Genomic DNA, 19899 nt, shown 5'->3' on the forward strand with positions numbered 1-19899 from the left:
ACAGTATAGCAGGCATACAATACTATGACTTCTTTTGGCATTACACCAACATACTATTCTATGACTTTGGCATTTATTACAACATATTAGACTATGACTTCTTCATGGCATTTTTTATAACGTACAATACTGTGACTTTTATATTGCATTTGTCATGGCATACTATTCTATAACTTTTTTTCCCCAACATGATTTTGACTTTATGGTATTTTTTTTACGACATAATATACTGTGATTTTTTTTTTTTTTATAGCTTTTCATTATGACATACTACTCTATAACTTTTTATGGCATTTATTCTGACATACTTGACTAAGACCTTTTTTTACAGCATTAATTAGGACATAATACTATACTATGACTTTTCATGGCATTTTTTAGCACATACTATATTATGATTTTCTATGGTATTTTTTATGACATACTATACTGTGACTTTAATGGCCTTTTTACGATGTACAGTGACTTTTTAACAGCATTTTTTATGGCATACTTTTTTCATGACTTCTTACAGCATTTAATTACAACATATTATACCATGATTTTTTTATAGTATTTTTTACGATACTCTTTCTGCAACATTTTTTAATGGCACTTTATATGGCACACCAAACCATGACTTATTTTATGTCTGTCATGTCATGTCATGTCATGTCGGCGTTTTCTTTCTTTCTTTTTTTAAAGAACACATTATAAGCTATGTATGTACACTTTAGGCATTAAAAAACACCTTGGACCATGTTACCAACAACCAAACCTTTTTTCTTACATTTTAATACCAGAAGACAGTAGCACTTACAATCAGAGAAAAGTTACAGTAAAAAAAAAAAAAAGAAACCAAAAATTGGAAATAATTCTATAAAATAAAAAATAGCTGTTCAGTACAGCACAAAATGTGAAATGCTACAAAGATTTGCCCATTTGAAAAAATGGCATTTTGACTATAACACCCATATTCATAATTTAACAATACTATTACTCTATTATACTTTATTTTTCCTTAGGATTGAGTACTATGGTTCATTATTCAAAGACAATGTTGAGTGTTTACATGCTTGTCGTGCACTTAACATTATTTCAGATTTTGGAGATACTGACAGTTCATGCTTGTTTGATATCCACACTTTCAGAATCACATGTCACATTAAAGGACAAGCATGACAATTGTCAATGTCTCAGTGTACAAGCCAATCACAGGACCACAGCCTCAAGGCAGGGTAAATTCTCCTTCCAGTATCAAATCATGAATCCTAAATCACATCACTGACGAAGCCAATTCTAAAACACGGCTCAAATATGGAGAACTACTAGTGGTGTAAAACTTCATAACTCCATTTAATAATTCCATTACACCAGCACTGATCTCGAACATACCCTGCAGGAAATTATTTTTTATCTACAGGTATCAAGACAGAAAAGCAGGTACGTTTTGCCAAGAAATAAGAAAATCTTTTCAATGCAGCAGGTAATTTGGTTCACCAGTCTGGGATGAAGGTGGCTGAAATTAAATGAGAAGCTGTTTGCCTCTATAGTGGGAGAGTTTATACAACAGCCTGTGTAACTGGCATCATTAATATCTGTCCACAGCCATAACACAACACAGCCATAATGATATTTGTCTTAAATATAGAAATTTAAATGGAAAAACAGAGCCTGAGGTTAAACCTCTGCTTTTGCAAAAAAAAGTTTATTGCTTGGTTGATTTGCAGGTACCAAACACGTGTATGTTAGCTAGCTGACTAATGATAGAGATAGAATCAAACACATTATTTCTGCTGCACTTCTCTGCTATTTACCTGTGCTAAACAGAGTAAAGCTCAGGACACTGCCCATTGTTCCCACAGCCAAAAATTCGGAAACTCCTGCATTTTAAGTTACCGTGAACCATGGATACATAAATTTGGACATTATTTTGTAGCAGATATGTTGAAACTCAACAACGTGAGTGAATGTGTGGTTAGGTGTAGGCAAATGGTAAAATGGGCCATTTTACAGACTAATGTAGCTTCGGAATTCTGGGCTGTCGGAACAATGGTATGGTGGTACCAAAACACATCTTACATGTTATGTTGTTAAACCCCATTTACAATTTAACCCATTGGACAGTGGAAAAGTGGATATACTACAGTGCATTTGAGACATGTTTTTAAATTAATTTATAAGAGGGAACAGATGCACTTCAGTTGAGTGCTTTGCCTTTAAAACCAGACATCTATATTTCCTAAAATTAAAGTCAAGTAAAAAAGGCAGCATTCCAGAGGTAAAACATAGAAAACAGCAAAAATAATCACCTTGTGTTGATTTTTTTGGTGGATATTACTCAGAATTAATATGCTGAAAAATCAGCCAAGAAGCTTTCATCAAACCATATTGTTTCGTTCAGGAGTGCTGCCTTTTTTTTTTTTTTTTTTTTTTTTTGTTACCGCACTGTATTTTGGGAAATGCAGAAGTTTCTATGGATCTTAGTATCCAACTGAAAAATTGTCACCATTTGAATCACCATGGGAAATAACAATTTAAGAGACTGTCTGATACTAGAAAGATAGACCTTCCAGTCTATCTAGTGCAGTATTACTATAAGAAAGCATCTATAAAACAAAAGTTGGATGAATCCAACACAAGCAAGGCTCAAAATGTAATGCATCTTCAAAGGAAATCCAGCACAGTTGCTGCATTGTCATCAGACTCGCTCACTTAAAGTGAACAGTCCAACAGTGGGAAACATCATATTCAATAGAATAAATATGGCTGTGCAGCTATAGTGACAACAGCTAAAATGCTTAGCCTACTACAGTATATTCTTAACAGGAACACAAATACAGTTAAACTAGGTGCTTACCATTTATCCATTTAACAATACAATACAATATATTACGTTGCTTTGTTGCATTTGCAGTCTTAGACTGTCATGTGATTCCATACTGTAATGCCCTAACTGTGGTCTAGATCATATAGGCAATGTTTTTTTTCCTGACTTCAAGACTGAGAAATGCATTGACCACATAACAGGTTGTCATTCACTTCTGATTGCAGCTCAATATTTATCTGTCTTCAGAAATGTTTCAGCACCACTCCAGTCAGGCCTGTGTGAGTCCAGCATGAAACTGGAGGGTGGTACAGGACACACAGAGATGGGGCAACTTCCAGTCGATTTGAGATCAATGGCCAAAATCCAACCTTCCAAATGCGAAGCTTGTCCAAAATTTCTCAAAGTCTAAAAATTACTCAGAAAACTAAATGAAAGGGTAGTTAGCTAAAAGCATGTTCCCACAGACTGCAGTTTAAATGTAATGTAGTCTCACATAGCCAGACCTATCTCCACAGCGCTGTACAAGTCAGCACCAGAGAAAGGTCTGGAATTACTGATTATCATTCTGCTATGATGGGAAAAAATGCTCTGACTTGTTTTAATTTTTTTTTAAACCAATCAAAATCATCTTGGGTGGCAATAAGCCCAGTATGCTGTGACGGTGTCCTTACAAAATCTTGTCAGGGCAAACTTCTTTTGGTGAAACATTTGCATATAAGGAGGTGAGCACTCTCATTAAAATAATGGAGCAAAAGAAAACACAAACATGAACAGACGTATGTCACTGTGTAATTCATTTTTTAGTGATTTACAATAACCTAAAAGGGTGAAGCATGACTATAATTTAGCTCTGGAGGAACACACTGGACCCATCAAAACCACAGACGATTTGCTAGCTGTATGTGGTTCTAGCAGAGCATTATTATGACAATATCACAGAAGCTTTTGTGAAAGGAACAGTCAATACATTGGTGAGGTAAATGTGGCTGGCGCATGCCGCTGTCAGGGTAAAAATTAACTTCAACTGGCCATGTCAGAAAACAGATTAATATCATTCATCAAAGTCTCGCGAGACAGAGTCTGGGCTTTTTTTTTTTAAAAAATGTGTCAACAAGGCGTTTTTTCTTCTTCTTTAAAACAATTCACCAAAACAACAAAGCAGGCATGCCTTATCACACCTTTCATCTCTTTGTCTAAACTTGCCATTTTCAGCACTGAGACTGTTAGCTTGGAGGTTGTTGTTGTTGTTGTTTCCTGTAGCAAAGGGGATTTGGAAATAGTAGTATGCAGATAGCGGGTGGAAGGAAACATGCCAGCCTAAATCAGCCAGCCAATGGCAGGCTTGAAGCCGCAGTCCAGATCCTTTGAGTCAGACTACATCAATGTGAACCATGTTATACTAATTGCTTGCAATAGAAGGATGTGCATCCAAGGAGATTTGTCAGACACTGTTGCTATATTTTCTAAATAAACTAATAAGTACATTGACTGTGCTTTATGAATAAAATGATTCTGATTCTTAACAATGAAAACAAAGCCAGTGTCTTTTTAATGGCACTTACTGCAGCACGTCCTGCTTCATCTTCAACACTGTACAGCAAACTGGCAAAACCACTCAGAAAATCAAGGTCCCTTACCTCATGGATTTCAAACCTGTAAGTTGAGACAAGACACTCTGGATTTCAGATCTAAAATCAGTTTAAGTTAGGACAATATAGCACAAATGGACTACATAGTCATACTTCCAAAAAGTACTGTGTGCGTATATTTGAGGAAAAGCAGATGCTGTATTTACTGCCTCATAAAAAGAGTAACAAGGTCTGGTTTCTCAAAAGCATCTTTATCTTTATAGCAGCTGATACTACATTTGGCACAAATCTGAAGTCAAACGGGAATGACTCCCAGCCAAAACATTCCTCATATGCTTTTGGGAAACATGGCCCTGCTTGATATTACATTCACTTTAGTACAAAACATAAACAGTAATTAACAATACCTTCTAAAGCCTCAGGTTTACATTCAGTCTGTCAGTCCAACACTGTACAGTTCATACACCACATCCAACAACTCACAGACACAGAGAGATTAAAATTTAAGACATGTTTTAAGGTTTGGTCTAATGCACCTGAAATCTGTACAGCTGAAAATGAAGAGTGTAGCTCCTTGTCCATAAGAGTCCATTTTATCATCATCCTCTGCTCCAGCTTCTCTGCTGCTCCTCCTTTAACAAACATTTGGTTTTTATCAACTAGAAACATGAGACAGAAAGAGTGAAAGCCACTCATGTATTACTACAGCAGTACATATTCATTGGTTTCTTCTTTCTTTTGTGAGGTTTAGTTTCTTGCGTTGTTGAGCTCAGCTGGTGGCGTTGAATGATGAAAATGTTCAAGCATGTCTAGCCTCTGGGCTAGTGTTCAACTGTCCTCTCTGCCCAGTCTGTTTAATGGCATCTATGAAATTACAGTATGGGAATGGACACTGGTGCTCTGGTGCTCGTGCCCAGAGTCCGTCTACTCCGTCCCTGATGGCAGATCAGTGATTGAGGTTTGGTTTAGCAGTCCAGTTCCTGCAGGCAGTCAGCCCACATTCTGAGGGAGGATGAGGGAAGAAGTGGAGAAAGACAAGAGTGGCTGCTGTCTCTTACTTTACCTGACCATGCTTCTCTGTTCTGTTCTCTTATCTGAAGACTGCATTGCCTTTTCTCTTTTATTTAAAGGCCATGAAAACACTTTTTCTCATTCAGCTTCTTACTAAGACAGATGAGCTCCTGTATGACAATTGTCTACCAAAGACAGAACAGTTCTGGTTATTTCACATGAGTCATTTCTGCATTTCTGGGTTTTGCTAAACTATTCTCACTGGTTGTTTGTTTACTGTACATTGCCAGCACTCTGAGAAAAATCTGATCAAACTGCATCTGGAGTTTCAGTGTTAAATAAATAGCTACAATTTTTTTTAAATCTTATTTGATAGTCAGTGTTTCCCCTACTATTTTTTCCAGCAGTGGTGCTGAAGTGCATAACTTTTATTTTGCGTCACTAGAAGATATTTAGCATGTCTGATGACATGCTGATTTGTACACAGTCGTAGATCTGAAGTTATGTTTATTGTAATGCTTCTCATAACCCACATACTGTTACAATTGTTTCTTCAGACGTAACATTTGACATCTAGTGTTTCAATATTGTGACTCTATTAGTTGTAAAAACAATTGATGACTATTATCAACTAAAACACAGATAACAAGTTACCTACATAAAATTTTATCCAAGTAGTTCAAGGGGTTTCTGAGTAATGACATCAAAACCATAGACTGGAAAAAAACAATGGACGTAGCTGCCGTGACATCGCAGAGGCAGAAGTGAACAAATTCAAATGAGAGGGTGGAGCTGTGGAGGAGTGAGGTGTAGATTAGACTGTGGTGACCCCTCGCAGACAGTCTGCCTGTCAAAGAAACCTGCCCCTAAATGTGCGTAACTTTAAGTCTCAATAAAACGTAAACAGGAGAGTTAAAAATTCACCTCCTGTACAATTGTCATGAATGCAGAAATTAGCTATAGTGATGAAAAATGTTATTTGTACCAGGCTGTAAACATGTTTATTTCTGCTTTGAAGTTGGGCATTTTAGCATGGGGGTCTATGGGGATTGACTTGCCTCTGGAGCCAACCTCAGGTGGCCATTTGAGGAACTGAAGTTTTTGGCACTTCCATGTTGGCTTCATTTTTCAGCCCTGCTTGGACAAAACCAAAAATTGTTACTGCTGCCCCTGATCCCCCCTTGTAAACTCTGAATTTCCAGTAGCAGAGACAAAAATCTAATCCTGAAGAAATGTAGATGAGAAAGAGTTGGTATACATAACAATGCCATGTTGTCGTGTGGGCACAATACAGGACAAAACAAAGCTAAATGTTAACACTGAAAACAGCTGAGTGTATCACACCCATGCGTGTGTGTGGTGGCGAGCAAGGAGAGAAACACAGTGTGTCTGCACTCAGGACTTGCAGGTGAGCTGGATGTCATGTTAGCAATAAACCATGAATGTAACAGTAAACATTCAAACCGTGTTCAGGTACATGGTTTGTCAGAACCACCAGACTTGTGAAGTTATTTTAGCAGTGTATAGAGAAACTGTCTCACAAACTATGTAGATCCGCCAATAAAGATTGGTGGCTGATTGATTTGAGCGACTTAGTTGCTTATGGGGAGATTTTTATATAGCAGCAGCACTTATCATTTAGCAGCAGCGCAGTGCCACTACTAAATGGATATAGGGGAAACACTGACTTATTTAGTCATGAATATTTATTGTTACTGACAAATACTTCGATTTGAAACCAAGTTAATACTCTCAAAGTATTTTTTTTTTCATCTGACATTATCTGTACCTTTCTTGTCTCTCTCTGTCTTTCTGTCTGTCTCTCTCTTTCCCCCAGTCACTCCTCTGTAATAGTGGGCAGATGCGGGGTACTGGGTGAGTTTGGTGTGCTCCGAAGGTCAGGTCGAACGTTGACACTGGAGATGGACCACACGTCACTCAGCTCTGCAAAAGAGGGGGGGGGGTCAACAGTTCAAAATCTATACTTCCACATGTCAGGGAGCACTGTGGGTAATGCAGAGGCCTTATGGGAGGAGAAAAGACTTGAGGCAAGGGTGATTGGGAAACATAAATGAGGGGTTGGGGGTTGAGTATAGGCAGTTTAGGATTATTATAACAGCCTGGCTTAAGACAGCCATGCATCTATGAATGCAAACATAAGATTAAAAAAAACAGAAGGAGCATGCAATCTGCCCAGTTTGGTGCATGACGCAAGGACACATACACCGCAGTAAGGACTTGCTTCCAGGCTTCGTATACAGTTCACATATAGTTTTCTGATGGAGGTTATTTGTTGTCAAAGTGTATGGAGTTTTTTATGGAGTTCATGACACCTGTTGCAGCTCTTTATATACAACTGTTTCGTTTTGCTGTTGCTTGTGGAGTGATGAGTCATTTAAATCACACACATCTCTCTCTATAGGATTCATGTAAGGTTCATGTTAGATTTCTGTAGGAAACATAGAAGCTTGCAGAGATCAAACAGGGTTCAGGGTTCATACAAGGTTCCTGAAGGGTGGACATGCAGGGCTGACATGCAGGGTGTCATGGGTTGAAGACCAAAGGGAGGGAGATGAGGGCTCCAGTAGGGGGGTCAGAGTAGAGGGGGCTCCAGCGAACACAGATGACTTCTGAAGAGTCTGACACACACACAGCAGAGCATCACATCATGCAAATACAGTAATCATAATAATGTCTCTGCTGGCTGAGCTACAGCTTGAGCCAAGCTACATTCAAATAAATACAAGATAAAATAAAAGATCAATGTCAATTACATCTCTGTGTTCAGTACAGAGACAGAATCAACTAAGGGACATGCTTATATAAGGCCATCACCGATAGTAACATTTCAAAACGTTAACAGCTTCGCATACTTTTGCGACCGAACAAAACTTAGGTGATGTGTTAGTGTTGCTAGATAACAAGATACAACATGTAACTGAGACTTCAAACCAGCTGAAAAGTATTTTTCCTGCAGACAAGCTACTCCATTAAAGAAGTATTTTACTGCTGGAAAGATGGTCTTTTCATAAAACCAGGCTGTCTAATCAGTGGAAAGACATAAATACTTTTGAAATTGGTGCTATACATGACCACAGAAAACAGTGAAAAAGAATTGTGGCATTCCCTTTAGCTCAAGAGCTAGAAAATCTACAGCTACCAAAATGTGGGTGATGTAATGCGAACTTGTCTGTTTTGTCTGTTTTATGGTGGCCGACTGGTACAAAACAACCATGGATTACCATTAATCAGTAAGCTAAAATATGGTTCTGAAAACATTTTAGGTGAGCCATATGCAATGTAATAACAGAATCTTCCTCATCAGGAAAGAACCCAAAACAAACCCAAAGAGTGAAGAAAAGAAAAATGTTCTCATACCTGTCCTGAATTTGCTGTATGGTCCATTCTCGTGAGGCTGACGGCTCCCGGACCAGAAGGGCAGGCCTCTTTCTCTCCACCTGTGACACACACACACACACCAAAGAGAGATCAGAGCAGCAGAGAATAACCAGGTGTGTTTTTGTTTACCAAAGTGCTTTGAGACTGCCACATGTGCCACTGTAACTGCTTTGATGTGAACGTTGAGTACGTTTGATGGTGTGTGTGTGTGTGTGTGTGTGTGTGTATATGAGGAGGTCTAGGTGAGAGTTAAAAGGGAGAAGAGAGAGACTGATGATGAAATAAAAGATGTGATAACAACAAATCAAGCAAAAATAAAGCTACAGAGGAGGCCATGAGAAAAAAATATCCATCCTTTTCAGTGAACAGCCTCACCTGTCTGAAAGGACAGGATGAATCTTACTGACATTCATACTCACGCTCTTTTCATATACTCAGCTTAATGGCCTAGTTATGCTCATAAAGACTTTGTTTTGTACGATGAGCTGTGTGACCACATCATATAACAAAAATGTTTATAGTTCAGAGCAGTCACACTTGACAGTGGGGAGTAAAAGGCGGCTGTCATAAGCCCCTGTTACACTACTCGTTCAAGGCGGAAAATTCTTGCGCTCAAAACCTTACTTTAATAGAAATACACAAGTATTAGCATCAAAATATACTTATGCAGAACAGTCCGTTTCAGAAAAATGTGTATTATTGGATTATAATTATACATGTAGTAATATGTTCATCATTTTGATGTTGCAGCTGGTAAATATGAGGCATATTTTTTACTATATACACTGCTGGGTAGTAGTCAAGTCGCATCTTCATCCATAATAATATATAATAAAATATTTGTTAAATATATTTTGTTGGGGTGTCGGTGGCTTGGTGGTGGAGCGGGCGCCCCATGTGCAGGGCTGTTGCCGCGGTGGCCCGGGTTCAACTCCAGCATGTGGCCCTTTGCTGCATGTCACTCCCTCTCTCTCTGCCCCCTTCGTGCTTGTCTGCCCTGTCCATTAAAGGCTAAAAATGCCCCCAAAAAATAAATATATTTTGTCTTATTAATACAAAACTGTAAACTAACTACAGCTATCACATAAATGTAGTGGAGTACAAAGTATAGTATTTCCCTCTGAAATGTAGTGGCGTAGAAGTAGAAAATAGCAGAATGGAAATACTCTAGTCAAGTGCCCAAAAAATTGTACTTAAGTAAATGTAAATGATGGCCAATACAACTATAAGTAAAAGGTTAAAAAATAAATCAGGATGTCTCAGGTAGTATTTTCTGTTGCCTTCTCTCTCTGTATGTTTCATTCTTCACTCTGTTCACATCATAAGGCCACAGTGACATCTCAGATTACATATTAATAATTAAATCTCATTAGCAGCCAGGATGACTCAGCCCTGCGCAGCCTTACCACCCCAGCACCAGACATTACGATTAGCAGGAAAGGATAATTATGAGAGCTGTGTGTGTGTGTGTGTGTGTGTGTGTCTCTACATACCAATGGAATATGAAAACTGCAGTGATGAGGAAGGCCGAAACAGCATCAGTCAGAATCCACATCAAACTATATTCCTCTGGAGTCTTGAGAGAGAGAGATTGTGAGAGAGAGAGAGAGAGAGAGAGAGAGAGAGAGAGAGAGAGAGAGAGGACTGATTCCATTTGCTGAGAGTGAACATGAATATCATTATTTCCTTTAATGGCCATAGAGTATTGGGCTTAGACTTGAATCACGTCTATTAAGAAATGTAATTAAACTCATTTGACATTACACAGACATGTAGGTGGAAAGAGAGAATATTTATGTAATCAGAAGGGCACAGGCTCAACCTTTAAAACACCCACAATACCTGCTGAAGAGATTTTTAATCTGATACAGATCGTCCTACCTGCCTACTCACTGAAACTCACACTGGATCAGAATTCTAGATATCTAAAATATGAACTCTGAAGCTGCATTTACCAAATATCCTCCAGCAGCTCCTAAGTGACCAAGTCAGGGAAATCTCCTAAAAATGAAAGGGGTACCAGTCTTAACCAAAGACTGTTTATAAAGATGCACAACTCCTCTAACTCCCACTGTACAAAAATAAAGCCAAAATATCACAGGTAAGGCCACTACCATCTCGTGCTAGTGACGCTATTTGAAGCCAGAGTCACCTGCCACCAGGGGGCAATCAAGATGTTTTGGCCTTAGTTTGGGGGAGCAGTCATACCATCCATCTTTATTATAAAGTCTATGGTCCTTTATTAAGCCTCTGCTGCTTCAATTCTGACAAACTTCATGGAAGTGCAATGCCGAATTACTATAATACCCCTAATACTAATACCCCTTTAAATAATTATTTGTCTTTTACATTGCTTCTGTTTTCTTACAGAGAACCCTAGACTTATTATGACACCAGAGCTCAGTGTGTTACTCCATAATTTTGTCACTTGGAGATACCAGGGACAGCAGACATAAAGTGTGTCAAAGGAAAATTAAAAAAAGTTAAAATAATGCAGTAATCTATGATGTTACCATGTTGCAATCGCAACAATTAATGCAACTTTAGCCAATCCCTATGAATTCTGTGCGACCTGCAATTATGTCCAATCTGTAACTTCACTGTGGTGGCTTAGTGGATAGAGCAGGCGCCCCATGTACAAGGCTGTTGCCGCAGCGGCCCGGGTTCAACCCCAACCTGTGGCCCTTTGCTGCATGTCACTCCCTCTCTCTCTCCCCCTTTCACACTTAGCTGTCCTGTCCATAAAAGGCAAAAAATGCCCAAAAAAATAACTTACCAGAGAGAGAAAAAAAAAAAGAAAAACTTTACTGCAGATCTGACCAGTTAGAATGGATAAAATCTGATTTCATTGTAGAGCTGCATGCAGCGCATTGATTCGCTCGGCCCTTTCCTTGTTCCGGCCTCTTTATGTTTATTATAAGACTACTGCTGCGAGAGTGTGAGCTCCACGCCTGGGACAGCTAACTGTTAGCATCACACAGTTAATTCTGCCCGACAGTTATTAAAGGGTTTAATGAGTTTCTGTGTCAGTGTGAGATTGTTGGGACTATTTAGCAGCTACGGGGCTGGATATTAACAGCTGCTGTTGTGTTGGCTCGTGCTAACCAGGCAGAGAGAGCAGGAGAAGAGCAGCTCATGGCGACGGTCCTTCAGCGCTGCTTTGAATGGCAGCAAAAACTCTTGGTAACAGAGTATTCAAAACAATCTGAAGCCTGAGGTTTGTGCTCACAGGTACTACATTTACATATGTTTACCTCATGATTTGAAGCTTTGGCTATGTTTAATATAAACACGCAACATTGTGACATTATATATATGACAGAAAATAAGGCAAAGCATAATAGATCCCCTGATGTGAGCCTTATTCAGGACAGCAGGGATCATTATATCTGATAACAGAGTTGAATCTGCTCACCATGAGGAAGAGCGGCTTGTTGATTTTGGACAGGATGTGGATGGAGTTGGTGGTTACGGATTGGGCTCCAGCACACCAGGCCAGAGAGTAGAGCCACGGCTGGCTAATCACATACAGGTTAGTGCTGATGTTGACTGACTGGTACTTACTGTAGAGAGAGGGGGGAGGGGAGATAATTACCTCACAAATTTGCTTTAAAAAAGCACACGTAAGAGTCTCCTTAATCACCTGAGAGACATCAGCATCAAACAACACATTTGCACAAAACATTTATCTTAATTCAAATTATACACATTTTCAAAAAAAACACCTCAGATCTTACACTGAAATTACCAAAACCCTAAAATGCACCAAAACAATAACCCCATATCTCTCCACCATCACTGATAAAAAGCTGAAGAAAACATGAATGATGTACAGAATCAGTGACAACAGTCTGACCTTGGAAAAATTGTAGGCCAGACAAACCTGGCTAACAAGGGATGACAAGCTGCATTCCCACTGTGATCTACAAGCCATTTAAACAGAGCTTCACTTCCTCAATAGCTGCAGTGACATGGACAATATTTCTTCAATCTGTCTGAAATCATTCTGATTAGAGATTCCAAATAAAATGTTTACATGGATGCTAAATAAAGTGATCTGATAAGATGTGAGTTTACATGCCCCAAGGCATTTAATCAGTATATAACTTCATGACTTGCGCAAGGTGGTTCCGCCTGCTGTTAAGCATCTAATTTGCCAGAAATATAACAGAGGAATTAGGTGTTGTATTTTTTTTTTTCAACTTTATTGAGAAAATTCAATTCATTCAACACATAAAGTATAGAATGAGAAGTGGTTCTGCCTGATAATACAATTTAATGGTAAGAAACAGAAGTGTAACCCAGGTTATTTGCTGTAGCAATAAATAACAGATGTCCCTTAAACATCTCACACGCAGACTATCGGCAGACTTTACAATTTGCCAATATTCCCCAAATTTCTCATATGCAGGCTACTGCTACTGGTGGCCATAGATGTTGTTATGTCCAGTGACTCCACACTGCAGTCTGTTATAACAACATCACATAAGGCTACTATTTTAAAATCAAAGAATACATTCATTAATTAGAGCAGCACTAGCAGAGTGCTACATTAACAATTCTCTTTTAAAATCAGCAGAGGGAAGCCAGTAGAAACAGCTATTGCCATCGTGTCGGCATCCCATCACCACTGTTATTCTCATGTGGCGCAAATGTGCAGCAAGAATATATTTATTCCAACCAGAGAGAAACGATCAGATTAAGTGTGTATATGGTGATAAGGCACTAATATTTTTCTGCTGACCAGATTATCAAAGGTTCACACCATCCCTTTCAACACAATTGAAAATTCCTCCCAATCAGGCTGGATGAAACCAGTCTCTTCTGCCTGAGGTGTTTGCATGGTGCATTTTTATTGTGGTGGAATATTAAGGCCCATGTAAATATGCCTACTGAGAGCACAAAATATATTGACCTAAAAGAAGCCTCCCCTCAGAAAACTGGCATCAATTCATTACATGCAATTTTGCTTAGGCAATTATGAACATTACAGACAGGTTTCATAAGACAGAGGAATTAATTCATAGGGAAAGAGGAGTAGAGGTGGAAGGAAGGTAAGAGGAGGGGAGGAAGGAAAGACAGACAAGATGGAATTGGTGATTACAAGATGGAGGTAGAATGAAAGAACGTTAACGAGAGGAGAGGAAGAAAGAACAGATAGAAATGGAAGGATGGAGCGGGGAGAGAGAGTGGTGTAATTTATCACTATGGCAGTGTTAAATTTACCTCTCTCTCAAACACACACACACAGACACACACACACACAGACACAAAAAGGTATCTCTCTCTGTATCTCCAACTGTTTGTTGGGATGAAAGCGTCCTTTGAAAGTCTAATGATCATCTGTTGAGGTGAACAGTGCGAGAGAGGCAGAAAAACAGATGGAGAGAGAGAAATAGTAGAGACATCCATTTTCTATTAAGAGGAAATTCAGAGCTGAGAGGAAATTATTCTTTGCCAAGTTATACAAGAGTTGCATAATCTCCAGGAGTTGTGTAAGCTCATTTTTATTTCGGAGGGTCAGCTCATAACGGTTTTAAATGGTGCAATTTCAACTCAAACAGTTGTTGAAAAAGCAAGGAACACCATCTTCATGCTTTCTCATCAAGAAATGGAAACAAACTTATTTTGTTTTGAATTACTAAACACATAGAACTTCTTACATCTTTTACAAAACACCACTATGACAGAGTATTGAGTGGAAAACAATCTGAGATTTTGAAAAACTGAAAATAAGTCCACCACATCTAAAAATGATAAAATAGAAACAATGGCTCACATAGGACACATGGGTGGGGGATTACCAGAGGCCCCACAGTGATATATTATCCCGATACTTAAGTCACGATACAATATTATAGTAGTTTGAAATGATATACAGAGATTTGCGATAACATATGGCAATATATTGTGATTGTAAATTTTATAACTGCAAATTAAGCCCCAATAGTAACACTTTACACTTAAATCTGATTATATTAAGTTTTCAGTCTGTTCATCTAGCTTCAATCATTATTTATTATTTATTGCAGCAAAATATATTATTGTGTTATTACCAAAAGTTAACCTTTTATTTGCTTATTAATACTTTATATGATTAAAAAAAAATGTTTGAACAATTTTTGCTAAGCAAAATATCACAATACTATGCTCTATCGATTTTTTCCCCAGCCCTACTTTATACTATGTTACCCAACTTCCTGGCAGTGAATTTGAGGAAATTTACAAAATTAATTTATGAAGTAAATTTACGACCAAAGTAAATTTACTTTGGTCGTAAGTGTCAAAGTTCCATCAAAGCAGAGATTTCAATGCATAAATGAATTATTACGGAAAAGATAAATCAAAAGCAACATGGAAAACTATTTCAGTGGACTGCGTGAGTGGTGTTAAAAAACGTCAATGTGTGAGTCACTCAACCATCTTTCTAGCCTATCTTTCCAGATTGTTCTGCCAGAGCTTCTGTTTATGTACAAGCACCTCCCACTCGTCTCTCCTGTACTACTTATGTGACTCTCGTACCCTCTTTTCTTATAAACCCACTCCTCTTATTTAAACGCTCATCTCCTACACGTCTTTCTGTTCCTTCCTATCACTCCAACCAATTTTCTCATCCACTGAATAAATTCCTCTTTACCCAGGATTTCCTTCCTGTCTCTGCTCTTTCTCTCTCTTCACTGCAACTCGATCTCCCCCAAGGCTGTTCTACAAACGACAAGAAGGAGTCACTGCAGACATGGTGGCCATCTGTACCCTGAGTTACATAACTACACGCAGGTAGACACACACACACGAATCAAGAAGACACTTTCAAAAGCCAACAGCGAAATGTCACTTTTCTTACAGTAGCTTTAAACAGGGATGTTTAAAGGGTAGTTATAATTGCATAACTGAGTGCTTGAATGTGCTACATGTTCATATTAAGGGACCATTATTTATTTTTTTAATCTGAATTAATCAGGCCTTGTCTTGGATATTAAAATGCAAATATGCACATTTAAACGTGCAATATGTAATTTTCTGCCGCTAGGGGTCTCAACCCAAAACAATAACAGAAGACGGAGTTGGATGACGTCACGACGTAGCGTGGGATCATGGGAGTTGTAGTTATATAACAGATACAGATCTGACGTTCCTCACTCCGTGTAACTGAAACCGACCGTGGCAGTTTTTTTGGCAGAGCGAGCTTCAGCAGCAGAGAAATGCTCATGGACGAGGTATATTACTGAAGTTATATTCACTTTATGTTTCACTTTATGCAAATGGGGTCCGTCGGCTGGTGTAGCAGCCCGAGGCAATCTGGTACCTACACTGGATCGTCAAACTCTGATCTAACTATCAGTAGTAACGTTACTTAGGCTGACCAAACGTCCTCTTTTGCCCGGACATGTCCACTTTTCACGTCACGTCCGGGGCTTTTTTGTTAAAGTCATGGCTCTCTTTTTTAGCGACTGTCTCGCTAACCTCAGTTATTTACACTCTATTCAGAAATCCGACTTACTTTAGCTGAGCGGTTAGCAATCTGCTAGTTATTTGAGCAAACTGCTAGTTACTTAGCTTTACAGTTAGCGATGGCTTCTCCCTCTCTGCTGCTCTCACTTGCTCAGTGCGTCTTATGTTTAGCTATTCCTCTGCCTCTTTTATAAATGCAGTTCATTTACCAGCATCAGCTCAGCATTATAGAAACCTATCGTTAGATGTTGTGGTTAGCCAGCCTTCGCTCCACCCCTGGCTGGAGCGCTGGTGCCCCAGCGGGCAGCAGTGCTTGCAATACACTGGTGGAAATGATTAATATTTCGATAACATCAGCCAGATGTTTGCTTACCTATCTAGTAGAACACACGCGAGGTCGGCGTCAAATTGTAGTCCTAGATTTTCACGAAGCTCTTTCCATTTCGGAAAGGCCACACCAATATTTATCCTGGATTTAGCTCTCTCCTTATCCCAAATTCTTCTGGGATTGCTTGGCTGACCCGTACGTTTCCGTTTTACCAGGTGGTTTACCAGGACAGCTGCGGTGTCAGAAGGTGCAGCAACCGTCAATGCATAATCATGATCCATGACGAGTTAGCTTAGCCTAGCAACAGTAACGTTCATTCCCTGACGTCTCACCCGGTCTGCTTCTTCTTCTTCTCCTTCATTTAATGTCTATGGTAACTGGAGTTACGCCGCCATTGCGACCTAATGACACGGTCCGTAACTGTTATTAATATTTCATATTTATCTGGGTTTGGAAAATTGCTGGAAACATTTCTGATAATCAAAGTACACAACTAAACAAAATATATAATATTGGTTTAGTCGTTTTTAGACATTTTTATGTGGAAAAACTACATATTATACCTTTAACTTAAATTTTAGAAAATAACTTTTGTGGTAAAAACACTACAACTGTAGTTTTATTATTTCATATTTTTCTGTGTTGCATATATAGCACATCTATAATATACATTTACAGTATACTGTTCAGTGAAAAACTTTGGGTAAAAATCATTTCAAAGCAATCTGGGAAATTTCCAGGTTAAAATCTGTCATTAAGAATAAAGGTTAAATATGTTTGCTGCAAATTGTGCATAAATCGCTGTGACATGAAGGCGGCAATCATAGTTCTTTTGCTTAAAATTACCTAAAATGTTGTTAATGTCAGGCCGATTTTTATTTTGGTAATAAATGCTGTAAATGTGTGTGTGTGTGTGTGCGCGCGCGCATGTGCGTGCGTGCGTGTGCGTGTGTGTGCGTGCGTGCGTGTGTGCGTTTACCTAAACTGTTGTTGTGACATGGTGCTGTAGTGCAGGTTCAGTCTGGTGATGTGGCCATCCGTCAGTTCCTGGATAGAAGCCTTTTCTCCAGAGGTCTGCTGCAGCTCTGGATCCATAGCCTGGACCAACTCTCTGTCCTCAGATGGCAGCCACAGCACCTACACAAAGGCACAATAAACACATGCACATAAACATAAAACACAAACACACATCCATGAACACACAAAAATCGCTACTTGCAACAAATGGTAAATGAAAGGGGAAAAACTAACTAACTATTGATGATGGATCCAGGCACATTTTAATGGATTGGTATTGGCTAAAATAAAGCTGATCAAATTCTGATTTACTCTAATTTGTTTGTCCACCTCAGCCTCCTTCACAACAGCCTACATTTAACTCTTACATGCAAGTGAAAATTAGAGTGTGTATATGTGAAAAGTGTTCAGAACATTTGGGCAGCTCCTCTCAATTGAACTGAAAATGTTTTCAACACATCTATTTTTACAATTACCTGTGAGGAGTTGATGTGAGCCTGCACCACCTGCAGAGTGGTGTTAATGTATGACTGACTGTAGGGATGTCCGTTTGGTGGCCTGCGCAGGTCAAACAGCACAAGTCTATTGGTGCGGGCTGCTACCCTCAGGAACTGGGCCAGTGAGGGTACAGACTGGTTCTGGGCATGGGAGCAGTCTGCCTCAGACAGGGATGACACAGTCCCAAATGGATCTCTCTGTAAGAAAGTATGTGAAGAAGAGTGATGTTGGAAAGAAGATGTTTGGTCATTCTGAGAATTCATAAGAAGGAAAAAAAATCAACATCTAGTTGTGTTTATTTCATCAATTGAAAACTTACATAAAGTTGTATTTCAAAAAGATTAATTAATAGAAAACCAATATGGATATTGGGTACAGTTGGTATCCAAAAAACAATTGTGGAAAAAAAAAGTAATGCATTTTTTTAACAAACCAAGCCACATCTTGAACTATAAATTGTGTGCGTCTGTGTATGTGTGTTTGTGTGTGTTTAATTCTCACCGATAAAAACCAGTTGCCAGCATTGAGCTGCTGTAGCTCGGCCCAGGTGAACATGGACGCATCGATGTGTGTTCGATTTGGGAAAACCTCAGCAACATTAGTGGTTCTCTTCAGAGTGGAGTCGTGCATCAGGAAAGGAACTCCATCAAAACTGCAGAGATAGATGAAAATATTAAAATGGATGACAGAGTGAGGAATCAGGATGTAAGCAAGTGAAAGTGCAGGACACAGAAATGAGAGGTAAGTGGTGATAAGGTAAATACGAATGAAAGGAGAGGAAATGAGAGGAATGTGATTAAAGTCACAAATAAGCATTTAATTCTTCAAAGCTCTGCTCACTGCTCAAAACACCTGGAATCAAATTAAGTCTGGCTTTCTTCTTTCTTTAAAGCTATCTATCTTATTCACGCACACGCACACGTACGCACACGCACACAGACACACACACAAGCAATTTCAGTAAACTTGCCACCTCAATTAAGCTTGATATCAGTTATGTACATGCCCATAAATGACACACACACACACACACACACACACACACACACACACACACACACACACACACAGAGTAATAGATTGCCTAACAAAACCCTTGACAGTTTAATTACACAGGAACTGCCACATAGCCAAAATCATTCATGCAGACCACACACAAACACACACACTAAGGAACTACCAGACTCACTAGGGTCACCAGTAGAATGGGATTAATCTAACCCGCTAACTCTGAGTCATGCTGTTTTGCTAATCCCCCTGTTTTCAGACTGCAAAATAGTATGCTAACGCAGCAGCTGTGGGCTAATGGCAGGGCTAATGGCTAACTGGATTAGCATGGCAGTAATCGCCTTAGCACTGAGAGTAGCACGCTAGCATCTGATCTGTACAATTAGCACCAGACTAAGCATCAGACTCAGCATCACTTGGCTGTTAAACGACTGCTCTGCTGACAGTGTTGTATGTTGTAATCCCTCATGTCATTAAACACTGTTTATGATTTCATAATTTCACTTTTGATGAAATATAATTGGGTCACAGTGAAACACCTGTGAATGTAGGCTACACGTTAACATTTTGTTAGTAGACGCTAATCATGGGATATTCACTGTCACAGTTTGCTCAATAACCGCAGGAACTCTATTTGATGATCGTCAGAACAAAAAAGTGCCGTTACCAGTGATGGAATGTAACTATGCAGCCTACTTTTACTCAGTACATATTCGAGGGACATTTTACTCTACCACATTTGTCTGACAGCTTTAAATACTTCACAGATGACAGTTTTTCATTCCCTT

At 39.0% G+C, this 19899-nt stretch overlaps 1 protein-coding gene across 2 annotated transcripts in view; it reads right to left on the bottom strand.

Annotated features, from left to right (window-relative positions):
- Positions 1-4335: 4335 nt before the first annotated feature.
- gdpd4a (glycerophosphodiester phosphodiesterase domain containing 4a) overlaps positions 4336-19899 on the bottom strand; it is a 52622-nt gene continuing 37058 nt past the window's right edge. The window contains exons 11-18 of one of the 2 annotated variants that reach the window (XM_049576541.1): positions 18605-18755; positions 18082-18300; positions 17568-17725; positions 12224-12371; positions 10302-10384; positions 8788-8867; positions 7911-8048; positions 4336-7353 (exon numbers count right to left, since the gene is read on the bottom strand). In XM_049576541.1, the coding sequence (XP_049432498.1) occupies positions 7954-8048; positions 8788-8867; positions 10302-10384; positions 12224-12371; positions 17568-17725; positions 18082-18300; positions 18605-18755 (934 nt within the window). In that variant the 3' untranslated portion in view covers positions 4336-7353; positions 7911-7953. The remainder of the gene's footprint in view (positions 7354-7910; positions 8049-8787; positions 8868-10301; positions 10385-12223; positions 12372-17567; positions 17726-18081; positions 18301-18604; positions 18756-19899) is intronic. The other variant, XM_049576540.1, reaches the window with a different exon arrangement.

The sequence above is a fragment of the Epinephelus fuscoguttatus genome, linkage group LG5, assembly GCF_011397635.1.
Source record: "Epinephelus fuscoguttatus linkage group LG5, E.fuscoguttatus.final_Chr_v1".
NCBI lineage: Eukaryota > Metazoa > Chordata > Actinopteri > Perciformes > Serranidae > Epinephelus > Epinephelus fuscoguttatus.